General features: G+C 39.3%; 1 protein-coding gene across 3 annotated transcripts in view; it reads left to right on the top strand.

Annotated features, from left to right (window-relative positions):
• The window catches only part of ANKS1B (ankyrin repeat and sterile alpha motif domain containing 1B), a 1,440,110-nt gene that overhangs the window by 1,369,481 nt on the left and 57,480 nt on the right, over positions 1–13,149 (top strand). For all 3 annotated transcript variants that reach the window (XM_074226655.1, XM_074226653.1, XM_074226654.1), the window contains 2 exons: positions 4,971–5,099; positions 7,989–8,060. In XM_074226655.1, coding sequence (XP_074082756.1) covers positions 4,971–5,099; positions 7,989–8,060 — 201 coding nt within the window. The remainder of the gene's footprint in view (positions 1–4,970; positions 5,100–7,988; positions 8,061–13,149) is intronic.

Raw genomic sequence — 13,149 nt, 5'->3', positions numbered from 1 at the left:
TCACTCCAGGATCTTTACCAAGAAAAATCCCTTTAAAAAGTCAGACTAAACAATATGCTGCATTGTATTTTCATTTATTTTGTTAAATATTTCCTAGCTACATGTTAATCCAGTTCTAGCCACAGTCAGGAGTTTTGCAGATGGCTTATGACTGTACAAGTCTGACAACAATTCTGCCCTATTTTCCTATACTGTTGTTGATCTAAGAGGACAGATTGAAGAAGATAAATTTTTCTAACTAGTAAAAGCTCTTTTAAATCCATGGAGTCTGAGGAAAACCATTTTAATCACCATTAATCATTAAACAAATGTAATAAATATCACAATGAGTCAGTCACTATACTAAGTTTCAAAGAGAAAAGGGATGGATAAATAAATCCTGCCCTCAAGAAGCTTACTTCAATGGTTATGTGCAATAAGCAAAGGAGACCTTCTAACATTGTAGAGGTCTGTAAATTATTCAGTCCTTGGTGTAAAAGTAAGGTGGTAAATACAGATCTGATGCTAACTAGGTTAACTCTTATAATTTTAAATTAACATTGTTAAGGCTGCCCCTATTTTTCTCCATGAAAAATGGCCCTGACTTATAAACATACCTAATATAAATGTAAACTGAGCTAAGTCTTTTCACAAGACCCTTTAAAAAAATTGAAATTTTCTGAATGTAATTTTGCTGTTGCCTTTCATTAATATTTTTCCCAATGGGGGAACTTACCAAAATGTATAATGAACAGCTTCACTTCTTTTTGGGTTTTCACAACTTCAAATAGTGCTGATTCTCCATAGGGTGTGTCACTGTAATTCTGCACACACCTGTTGTTGGTCAGGGCTTCACAAATTTCAGATTTCTATATTAGTAACTTTTCATCTATTCCGAGAGTCACTTCTGAGTTAGATTTGTTCTTTTGGTTCCTTCTTCCTTGAAGACAACCTCCAGACTTTGGGAGACCCTGGACAAAACTGGGACCTAGCACTGTTTTGAAGTTCTTTTCACCTTATACTAGCTTTCTCAGAGATAAGGACAAAAATCCATAAAACCAGTGCTTCAATTGGATATAATAATTAGAACTACAAAATCTGCAGCAAGTTGATGAGAGAGAGAGAGAGAGAGAGAGAGAATCCACATGAGAAAGAGGCTTCCAGTTTTCTTAGAGGTCATTAAAAAAGTTGATGAATTTCTAGGAAGAAAACAAATTTCTCTTCTATGAATTCTATCTTAAGCAACTCCATTTTCTTTTCCTTTTAACTTGGTTGAATACATACTTCTGAAAATAGCGCTGTCTGACAAAACTTAAGTTTCTATTTCAAGAAATGCAGATTCAGACCCTGTGGGGGAATTTTTAAACCTCTGGGTTGGAGCACAGTTTCAGGAACACAAAGAAATGTGTTCTCTCTCCTCCTTCCCCCTCTCCTCTCCTCTCCTTTTTCCCCTCTTCACTCATCCTTCTATCCTTTCCTCCCTTGCCACTTGCCAACACAGATAAGGCCCAAGCCTTTCTTCTCCTGGTGTGGCAGGAAGGGTCCTGAAATTGGAGGCAGAAGATGTGAGTTCTAATCCCAGTTCTGTCTCGTACCATCCTTATGATTTTTGGACGAATCCTTTCACCTCTGAGATGTCAGTCTCCCCATCTCTACAATGAAATGGTCGTATTAGGTGACTTTTAAGGTCCCTCCCAGTTCGCATCCTTACAATCCTCTGGTTTCCATTTTTATCACTTGTTAAGCCCAGAATTAAGGAGTTGGATTTTGTTTGAATCTTAGAGCAGGTGTTGTATTAGTTTCTCCAAATCCCTTTCCACTAGACTGTGATGGCTTCCCTTGAGGATGTTTCCCCGAAGGTGGTGCTTGCTAGTCCCTGTATTGCTGCTTTTCCGTGTGTTCATGAAGTCCGTCCTCATTTGGAACTGTTTGTGGCTGCCCTTCTGTTTTGTGTATGGGGCAGGGGAGATTCCCTCTGACTCCAGCTCCCCTAAAATTGCCTGGGCTAACTCAAATACTGATGCCATGGGTTTTGCATCTTCTCTGCATGTTTAACAAACTAACATGCCCAAACCCCTGTAGCTCCCTCTGCATTTTCCCGCCGACGACCCCGTTAACCCAACCTGCTATGTCTGATTGGATTTGTGCAAGGGGAAGAAGATTCTTCCCAGCTCTCCTTTACCACTAACAAAGCTGAAGTCCAAAGCAGGTTGCTTGGTTTGAGGAAAAAAATGCTCTTTGGCTGTATAACTGAATTCCCCCGATCTCCCTTTTGTATCATTTGACAGAGTGGCGTGCAAACTTCTGTTGTGTGGCAGTGTTGTATTATCTTTGTAGTATTGTATTATACTTGTGGGCCATGCTGAGATTGTAGGGAGGGTTTGGGAGAGGGGCAGTGATGGACCATCTCGGGAATCCTGGGTTTTTGAATCATGAGGGCTACATTCTAAGTTCCAGACGTTCTCACCATTCAAAGGTCCTATGTCCAACAAGATTTGGGCCAGTGCTTTCAAATCTATTTAGCCTCTGGAGCAGTTGCTTCCAACAAGTTAGAATAAAGATGAGGCAGAAGGTTTCCCAAGTGATAATGATCTCTGAGGTCAAGAAAAGATTTCAAAAAAGATGTCAAAGTGATGTAAAACAGCAGTTCACTGTGGTCATTCATTGATGCTTTTCCAAACAGAAAAATCTCACATCAAAAAAGAAAGGAATGGAGCAGTTAGGTGAGGCAGTGTATAGAGCACCAGACCTGGAGTCAGGGAAGATCTAAATTCAAATCTAGGCTCAGATACTTACTAAACTCTGTGACCCTGAGCAGGTCACTTAACTTTGATTGCTTCAAAAAAAGAAAAAGAAAAAAAAAGGGTCCTTAAAGAATAAGAAGCAATAAAGAATGAGTCAGAAAACATAATCTCTAAATGAATAGCATCAGGAAGAAAGTCTTCAAGCTACTGGCAGATGGAAAATAGGAAACCAGAACAGAAATAAAGGAGGGAAGAGGGGAGGGGGAATGATTTCAATAGTTGAGAGATAACAGAAAGTGAGAGAAAAGAAGCAAGGAGAAGTTAGAAACCAGCCATCTGATACAGGAGGAAGCCTCTAGTAACAAAGAGTCATTTTTACTAGGATTATTTTTAATGTGTGCAGAATCTTTCCAAATACACAAGAGCCCTGCAACAGGCCTGTTGGGAGATTCTTCCCATTTGGCAAAGCACACGACCCAGTCTTCAGAGAATGATAGTCACCCTCTTCAGGGACTTCAGGTTGAACTGGGGTTTTCCAGGAACACAGACCATGTCTTTGCCTGGCCACTTTCTACCACAGACAATGTCTTGGGAAAGAATGTAAGGGGAAAAAATTGGTCTACTCAGACTCCCACGTCATGGTGATGGTGCCACAGCACCCTTGAAGACAAACATAGATGGGGATCCTTCCGGTCACCCATAAGGCACACTGCCAGCCACTGTGGATGGAGACACAAAGACAAGTTAGTCACTATTCCTGAAGGAGACTACACTGTTCTTTCAGGAAAACAAAGCCTTGGAGAGAGTCATTTGTCCCCAACTGCAAATTTCTAAGTTGCAATAAAGGCTGTTTTTATTCCCTGCCAGACCTTTGTACTTAGATACCATTTTGTTTCTTTAATTTGCCCCATTGCAGTTGATCCCTCACCAAAGCTTTATTTCAGTTTTAGGGGTTTGCTCTCTCCTTGGCTTTGTAATGGCTTTTGGTCTCCATCCCTCAGAGAGTTAGATTTTTTTCCTATTACTGGGAGAGGGAGGAAAATTGGATTCCAGAATCTAGCCCACATTCAATCTTATTTTTGCTTAAAAAGCTCCCATTTGCTAGTCTTGCTCCAAAGATCTAGTCTTAGTTGTGTCCATCTGAGTAAAATGAATCAATAGATAGATAAATAGATAGATACATAGATACATAGATAGAGAGATAGAGAGACAGAGAGATAAGACAGAACAGGCAACATCTCCAGCAGGGAAGGATGTACAATTATCTGCAGGAATGCTGTTGCTGCCCACCCACAGAGACACACTCAAGAAGAAACACCCACATGGGCCTGTGAATTGGCAGATTATTTCAATGGCCTATTACGGTAACAGGTAAAAATGCACCGACAAGGATGGTGATGCAGTGATGGAATGCACGTGTGCTTGGAGGTGGGAGTCAGGGAGGGGGTGGGGGACCTTCTACCTGGAAACATCAAAAGTGAGCCCTAGGCTGGTCATTGCCAATTCAATTTCTCACTTGCAGGTATATGCCTAAGTGGGCCAGATGTGACCTTTGACATTTTAAATGTTATTTGTACTTCAAGGTCTTCTAAGGGGAAGCAATTATGCCAATCAAGAGAGCAGCAAAGGGGTTATGACTTTAATGGAGTTGGATTCAGAGGTGGGATGCTAGCTGTCACCCTTTTCCTATCACTTCTCCTTTAAAATTTGTTTAGTTACTTGACTTGAGCAGCACCTTGCCTCCAGAGATGTCAAATGATTGGCAGTCAGTATCAAACAAGGGGCTTGATGATTCTGGAACATAAGCATCCTGGATGTAAACACATTGTGAAATAAATTTTATGATATATTCGACTAGAAAACGTTTTCAAACACAAATTTTTTTTCTGTTGGTAGACGTAGTTTATCATCTCTGTATGTCTTCATTTTCTGTTTAAATGTTTTAGTTTCGTAGTTACTTAACTGATCGGGTTTTGATATTTAATTTCAAAACTTTCCGTTTTATAGTCTAAAGCTAGAACAATTCACATGCCACTTGCACCTCAAAGTTAATGAAACATTGGGAACATGGAATGTTAGTCATAGATATGCAGAAATTTGCAACTTAGAATTTGTATGCCTACACACCACCACCAGTATGCATGTATGTGATGCATGGAGAGAAAGAGCTGAAGCTATAGACAGTAAAGAAGCATCACACGTTGGGCCTATTGCTTATATTACCTTGAGAATAAATATGATTTTCAGACAGGAGACTGGGGAGAGCCCTCCATCACCTTGAGACCGCCTAATGAAGCCACAGCATCAACACCTGTCCAGTACTGGCAGCATCATCCAGAGAAGCTCATCTTCCAGTCGTGTGATTATAAAGCTTTTGTAAGTCGTGCTATGTTTCATATTTAAATAATCAATTAGGGGCACAATGTACAGTGTAGGTTCCCTGGGGAAATAATTGGGTTGAGTGGAATTTGTTTGCTTTTTAATCTGACATCCAACAATGGTGATCTTCAAAATTTCCCTTTTCTTCTTTAGTCTCCCTTTGACCTCCCTTCCAGTTGCTTTTTTCTCTCACTCCACATCACTTACCTCCCTCCATTCCTCCCTTTCTTATCTTTTACTAGTCCCTCCTTATTTTGTCTTTCCATCTGTTTCCCTTTTGCCTTTTCCACACTCTCTCCTCTCCTTCCTTTTTTTTTTCTCCTTCCTCCCTCCTTCCTATAAGAGTCTTGGGGTAGCTAGGTAGAGTGAATAGAACTCCAGCCCTGGAGGCAGGAGGACCTGAGTTCAAATGTGACCTCAGACACTTGCCACTTACTAGCTGTGTGACCTTGGGCAAGTCACTTAACCCTGATTGCCTCACATCCAAGGTCATCTCCAGTCATCCTGATTCATATCTGGCCACTGAACCTGGGTGGTTGTGGAGGAGAAAGTGAGGCTGGTGACTTAGCACAGCACCCCCTCCCTCAAATCCAATTCACTTGCTTGCCAAGGCATCACCTTCTTCATGTCATGTCTTCTTTGAGAAAGGACAGTCATCATCATCATAGGAGTCTTTTTAGAAGATAATTGCCAGCTCAGATTGAGTATTTAAAGCATTTGATTGCCAAAGTCCATGAGTATTCCTTTGCCTCCTCACTCTGAAGTCTTAAAATAAAGTTCTTAAAATGCCACCTTATGAGAATTAGGCAAGATGGAAGAAGAGAGGAAATGCAGTTAGATTCCAATTAGTGAAACTAATGAATGCCATAGAATGAATGCATTTCTACAGATTTGTACTATTCAGAGTTGTTATGTAAGGTACAATCATTGGTTCTAGTGTAAAGGAAATATAGAGTGTTGATTATGCAGCTGCTTAGGGTCACTTCTATCCAGATCCATCAGTTTTGTTAAAATTTGGGGGCTATCGGTCTCAGTCTATACTCTCCTTATTACGACATTTTAATTATTATTATTATTATCATTCTGTGGGGGTAGCTGACTTAATTATATTCAGCAGATTATGAGTCACATATACAGGTAAATTTTCAAAAGTGATGAAAGACATTGAGGCATCTGGTGGTTTCCATGACTACAGTACAATGTGGCTGAGCCCTCTGCAGCTTGCCTCCCTACTCAATTAGGGAACGCTCTTTTTTAACCTAAAAGATTAAGGTTTGTGTTGTCCAGCTCTCCCTTAATTACATTAAGATTCAAATGCTTCTGAAGGTGATCCAAGCATCTCTCAGAGCATTTCCCTCCTTATGATGAAAATCCCAGCACAAAGCTATCTTGAAATTCCAATATGATTCCAGGGGCAATGTCATGGAAATGCATCTACTGGCACAGTCTGATGACACCATTAGTTAGACCTTGAGTTCAAATCCCTTTGGATGTTCACTCTCTGCATGACCTTGACCTTCCATTTTTTCATCTATGAAATGAAGAGATTAGGTTAGATGGTTTCTGTGGTACCTTTCAGCTCCATAGCTATGATCCCATGTGTTAATTAGGCCAAATGGATATGTGATTAAAATGAATTTGCTCTACTCTATCTAAAACATTGGATGAGATGCAAATTGGAGACAGAGGACCTATGTTTAAATCCAGTCTCTGATCTTTGACCTCAGTTTCCTCTTATAGAAAAAGACCAAGTTAAAGCAGATAAGCTCTGAGACCCATTCCAGTTCTAAATCTATGGTCCTTTAGCCCTGTGACTTCATTCTAGAAGGATCCTAGCTCTAGAAAAGGAAAAGACCTCAGCGGCTACCTTCTCCAGTGCCCAGTACATTTTCCAAATAAAGAAACTGAAGTCCAGGAATGTGAATCAATTTGGACAAGGTAATAAGAATTGGAGGAAGGATTTGAATCCAGGCCCTCTGATTCTAGAGTCAGGATTCTTTCTGGGCACAATTCTCTAAAAGTAATAGATCACTCCTAATCTGTTTCCCCATCCCTGCCCCATTCGTTGTGTACAGTGTCAAAGTTTCTACAAGAGAAATTAGGCTTAACTACTTCATTTGGTTTTCTCTATCCTGAAATCCCAGGGAGCTCCATTTCCCCATCATCACCCCCATTCAGGTGGGTGAACCTTTCTATAAATGAAAGAGGTCCCCCCCCAAAACCTCTACCTCATATAATCACCTAGGCAATAAATCACCACTTGGTTTCTCAGCTGCCGGGTACATATAGACCTGCAATTACAGGGAGAATGCTGGGGTTTTTGCAAACATTGCTCCATCAGAAAAAGAGGGAGGACGCATTTTTATATACCCTATTTCACAGTTCAATATAGTTTTTCTTAGATGATACCAAGTGAATATTGTAGTTTGGGTTTGTTTTGGTTCTTTGAAGAGCAAATATCAGATCAGAGAACCACTAGGGAAATGTCTATTTTCTTCCTGGAGCCCTGACTTCCCATAAAGCTCTACTTTGGTCACCTCTTTCCAGAGCATTTTCCTGAGTGCCACATCCTTTCCTTTGTGTTGATTCTATACCATCAAAGTGACTTAAGGCAAGCTGCAACCTCCCAGGGTCTCCATTTTTTCATTGGATTGAACTCTAAGATCCCTCTTAGGTCTAGACATATTCCTTTGATTTATAGAGATTTAGTATGTCTTCCTTTTCTGTGAATAAATTCCAAGGGTTGTAAGCTCCTTGAGGACAGGAACTGTGTGGATTTCATCTTTGTCTCCCCTGCTCATAGGTGCTCACTTTCTCTGTTAGTAGACTGGTTGCCTTTAATACTATTAGACAATCTTAGACAATGGAATTTTTGCTTTCTCTCAGTATTTAGGGTCTATGCTGATTAAAGAACTTCGAGGGACAGAGTCAACACAAGATGCGTGTGCAAAAATGAGGGTAAGTCGGCCACCTATTTCCGCATAGAAGCCAAAATAGCAAATGCTCATTTGGAAAGTTAAAACTTCTGAAATTGGAATTACCTGAATCTATCAAGATATTACTATTGCACCATTCATTTGGGATCATCCATGCCTACTTAAGTGCTTTTTCTGATGTTGATCTGAGAGCTTCTTTGCTTTTTTCCTAGACTCAAAACTTCTAAAGGAGAAGGGCTACCCATTCATGAGGCAATGGGAAGAGCACTGGATTTGGGGGTCAAAGGACCTGAGTTCAAATCTGTAATTTACTACATTTGTAATCTTAGGCAAATATTTTTCCCCTCTTGGCCTCAGTTTCCTTATCTGCAAAATGAGGGGTTTGTCCTAGATGACCTCTAGGTTTTTAATCCCAACTCTGTGATCTTAGATTATATAGTAGTGTATAGTGAAATGTGCACTAGTTCTGAAGTCAGAAGAGATGGGTTCAGATCTCCCCTCTGAGGCTTGCTACCTTTGTGCCTTAAGGTAAATCACTTAACCTCAATAGAACTCAGTTTTCTCATCTACAAAATGAGGGGGTTAAACTCCAGGGTTTTTGAGGTCCTCTTTAGCTCTAGACTTAGGAAACTATGAAATATTCATTTTGATAAACCATTTTGGGGGGTTTTTCACAAAGTTCCTATTAATCAGAACTAATTTTGAATGAATTATATGTATATATTCTATATTATGTTATTTAATATACTACATAGTATGCCATATATGTACCTAAGCAAATTGCCTGAGTCTTATCTAGATCTGTAAGGAACCACAGAAGTCATCTAAATCAACACCTTCATTTTATAGATAAAGAAACTGAGGCCCAGAGTGGGAAAGGGCTTTGCCCAGAGTCACAGAGGTAATATGAAACAGATTCAGAATTTGAACACAGAACCTTCTCTTTATGCATGATGTGACTGATTTACTATTGCATTTCATTCTGTAAGATAAAGGGAACCTGAATCAAAGAGGTGTCTTGTGATGTACCCAATTGCATTCTGACTTTCTTAATGGAAAAAGCTTTTGCATTGGGAGAATCAGAGGCCAAAATGTCCATAACTATCTTTTGTTTTTACCGGATGCTGTGACTTTGCTGGAAAGACCCCTGGACCTGAAGTATCTCCATAACTATGGTCTAATCTTAACTGGGTGACTTGGAGCAAGTCACTGGGTCTCTCCTTTTCTCTCTAAAATTTCATGCCTAAGGTTCCTTCCAGCCCTAGTTTTGTGTTTACTTCTGCTCCAATTGAGTTATTTTCCCTGAAGATGAATATGAGCTCCATAGGGGCTGATTCCTATTTGTCTCTATAAGCATGTGAAAGATGCTTAAGAAGTGCTTCTTGGGTTACTTGAATTGAATTCTATGATTCTAAGTAGACAGAAAGGCAGAATGGTTAAATAGCCAGTCTGGGAGTCGGGAAGAGCTGGGTTCAAGTCCCACTTTTGACAGAAACTAGCTACAGAATCTGGGCAAGTCAAAACTTCTCAATGTCCCCAAGCAGAATTCAAAGGAGAGATTCAGTTCAATGGTGGCAAATTCATGTTGAAAAAATGGAACTCTAATACCCATCCAGCTACACATTAGTAGCCATGTTTTACTGTATTTTTATTTTTTCTGTTAAATCTTTTCTTCTTTGTGTGACCTTGCTTAAGTCACTTCATAATAACATCAAGGCAACTGATGATACAGTAGACAGGGTGCCAGGAATGCCTGGAGTCAGGAAGTCTCATCTTCCTAAGTTCAAATCTTACCTTAGGTACTTATTCTCAAGTCACTTCACCCTGATTGCCTTAATTTCTCATCTGTAAAATGAGGTGAAGGAAATGGCAAACCATCTAGTATCTCTGTCAAGAAAACCCCAAATGGAGTCAAAAAGAGTCAGATATGATTGAAAATAACTAAATAAAAATTACATTTTCATCTGGTTCAGCAACATTCCAGCTGGTTTTGGAATCTTTAGGAGCTGGATTTGAATCCTGCCTCAGCCACTTACTGTTGGCTAACTCTGGGGCTCAGTTTTCCAACTTTAAAATGAAAGAGTTGGATTTTATGGCTCCATTCCAGTTCATAATAGAGTATTTATAATATGTACATTATATGTTCTAGTCACTTCTAAGAAATAAAACATCCCCTGCCCTCAAGGAGTTTATATTCTAATAGGGAAAACAAGTTATGAAATAGAGGTTTAAAAATAGTGGTGGGGGAACTGTCCAAGGCACTTACTAAAAAATGAAGGTTCCAATCAGAGCAAGGATGAAGGGCAAGATGAAGGGGTGTACTTCCAAGATGAGATGTCTGGAGCTTCCAATTTATGAGCCTCCAAGAGTTTGATATAAAAAAAAAGAGTTAGGCCAACATACCTGCTTATTAAGTTCACTGGGCTTACAGTTTCATCCATACACAAGAGTCGAGTTGAAACTAGATTCTAAGTAAGAATTTTGGGAAAGCAGTTTTAGGAATTAGACAAAGTGCCATAAAGTAATGGGTAGCAACCATGAATTCACAGAATCTTTTACAGCTTTCTTCTCTGACTTCAGGATGTCAACCTCATGTCACAATTGACAGGGATTCCATTTGGGGGAGGAAGTATGCCTTATCTTGACTCAGGATATCCCAGCCTTAGCAAATGACAGATTTCCATAACACAAGGGATTCTTCCTTTACTACGATGTTTGTGCCATCCTATGACTTTTAATAAAATTGGGGGGGGGGGGATCAAGAAGATAACCAAGCAAGCTCCTTGCTTTTCAAAGGAGAACATTGACATCTTTACACCCAGATTTAAAATTGCTATTAAAGGGAAAGAAGGAGACTCTGTCAATATGAACAAATGAGGAAATATCAGAAAGGTGCTTTGCTGACCTTATATCACTATATAAATGTTAACTATTCTTATTATCATTAGAAGAGCAGCTTCTGATCTGCATTGCTTGCTAATGGGAGGTTCTTCACCAATGCTGATGAAATCATAGCTCCCAACCAAAAAACCAAGGATATAGCTAGCTAGCTATATGTATATGTATACGTATACGTATACGTATACGTATACGCATATGTATATGCATATGTACATGCATATGTATATGCATATGTATATGTATATGCATATGCATATGTATATGTATATTTGCTAGATAAATATTTGCTTTAGACATATTTGATATATATATATAATTTGCTAGATAAAAATATATTTGCTATAGACATAATATATATATAATATATATATGGCAAAATGAGATGCCAGAACTAATTAATAATACATGAAAATGAGGAACTGTCCAGAATTGAAAACTTTAACACATTTTAGGTTTTTCAGTCCTTAAAGCTTACTGATAATTTCAGGGATATTCACATACTGGCCCAAAAAAACCTTATCATCTCTGTTCAATATTCACAACTAAATTATCTGGCTGCAATCAGATTTGGGGCTTATCATAATTATTCTAAAGCATTTACCGTGCACATTGTGTTTAAAAGACACCAGATCTGTGATTCAGATTTCAATTAATTTCTTGGAGCTGAATGCTTCTGAAATCCCTTTCTGATAGCAGGAGCAAAGAGGTTTTAATGGTCTCTATGGAGTACAATGTGGTTAAATACTACTCTGGTGCTGAAATTGAGAGCTTGGGAACTGCAGTCTATTTAGAAATCATTCTTCTACTGCAGCATGAATTTTCTGGTGTTCAGCCCTCACTTTTGTTATGAGTTGTTTGCATGAAAATAGAGGATGTATTTATTGCTTCTTTGAAGCTCAGCAACTCTTAATTCCACACCTGATTAACCAGGCAATTCTCACTCACTCATTTTCAGGTTCATCAGATGCAAAAGCTGTGATTTCAACCAATTTGAGAAAGGTTTATTAAGTGCCTACTTTATGGCAAAGCACTGGAGCTAGAAAGAGACCCACACACAAGAATGAAATAGTCCCAGTCTACAAGGGGCTTACATTCTCCAAGAGGAAAATACCATGCACACATATACCTAGCTGAACTTGTGGTTTCATTTGGAAAGGCAACTCTTGGTGAGGAAATTCCCTCTTCTATTGCTAATGGGGCCCTGGAATCGATATCTAGTCTTAGAGTTCTAGAGAACTTTGAGGTTAGGTCACTTGCCCACGGTCATAGTAGTTATGTGGCAAAGTGACAGAACTGGAGTTAGAAAGACCTTAGTTCAAGTCCTGCCTTGGACACTTACAGCTGTGACTTCAAGCAATTTTGTCAAGCTCTCTGAGCCTCGGCTTCCTCATATCTAAAGAAATAAAAACAAACAAGCAAAAAAACAGGGATACTAAAAATACCCAGCAAGCAGGGTTGTTGTGAGGATCAAATGAGGTTTATAAATTTCTTTGCAAACTCGAGTGAGTTTGATAAATGCTATTTATTATTATTATTATTATTATTATTATTATTTAAACAAAGGTACTTGGGTAGGAAGTGAAGGAGGTATTCTTGGAATGGGGAAGAGTTCACTTTAACTGGAGTGTCATGAAATTTGTATAAAGGGGAATAATATGATGAAGAGTTGAAAAAGTAGGGATGGAGTTAAGAACCAGATTTGTAGTTTTGCTGGTCTAAGGAATGTCCAAATGAGAAAACTTCCTTAGCAATGCAGCTGCTGTGAGACTGATCATCTTAGAAAGCTACCTGAGATTATGGAGAGCTTCAGTGATATTCTCAGAGACCCATAATGGCATGCATCAGAGGCGAGACCTGACCATGAGGTTTTCTGGTTCCAAGTTTAATTCTTCCTCTACTACACCATGATGTTCTCCAAATTAGACTGGTAGTCCCTTGTGGAGGACTATGATATAAGGAGTTTGGAAACAGACCTAAAGATTTTAATGGACTGAGAATTCAGTATAAACCAATGGTTGGGATAAGGCAGCTCATCTGATTTAAGGTTTCCTCATGACAAGGATCTTTGGTCTACTGCCCTGATCAGCCTACACCTAGAATATTGAGTTTAGGTCCATCTTCTATGGAAGATGTGGCCAAGCTAGGACTGCCCAGAGGAGGACACCCAAGCTAGGGTAAGACATCAAGACCATGCCATTTGAGGAGAAACT

This window comes from Macrotis lagotis, chromosome 2 (assembly GCF_037893015.1).
Source record: "Macrotis lagotis isolate mMagLag1 chromosome 2, bilby.v1.9.chrom.fasta, whole genome shotgun sequence".
Classification (NCBI taxonomy): Eukaryota; Metazoa; Chordata; class Mammalia; order Peramelemorphia; family Peramelidae; genus Macrotis; species Macrotis lagotis.
This window is presented reverse-complemented; position numbering and strand designations above follow the sequence as displayed.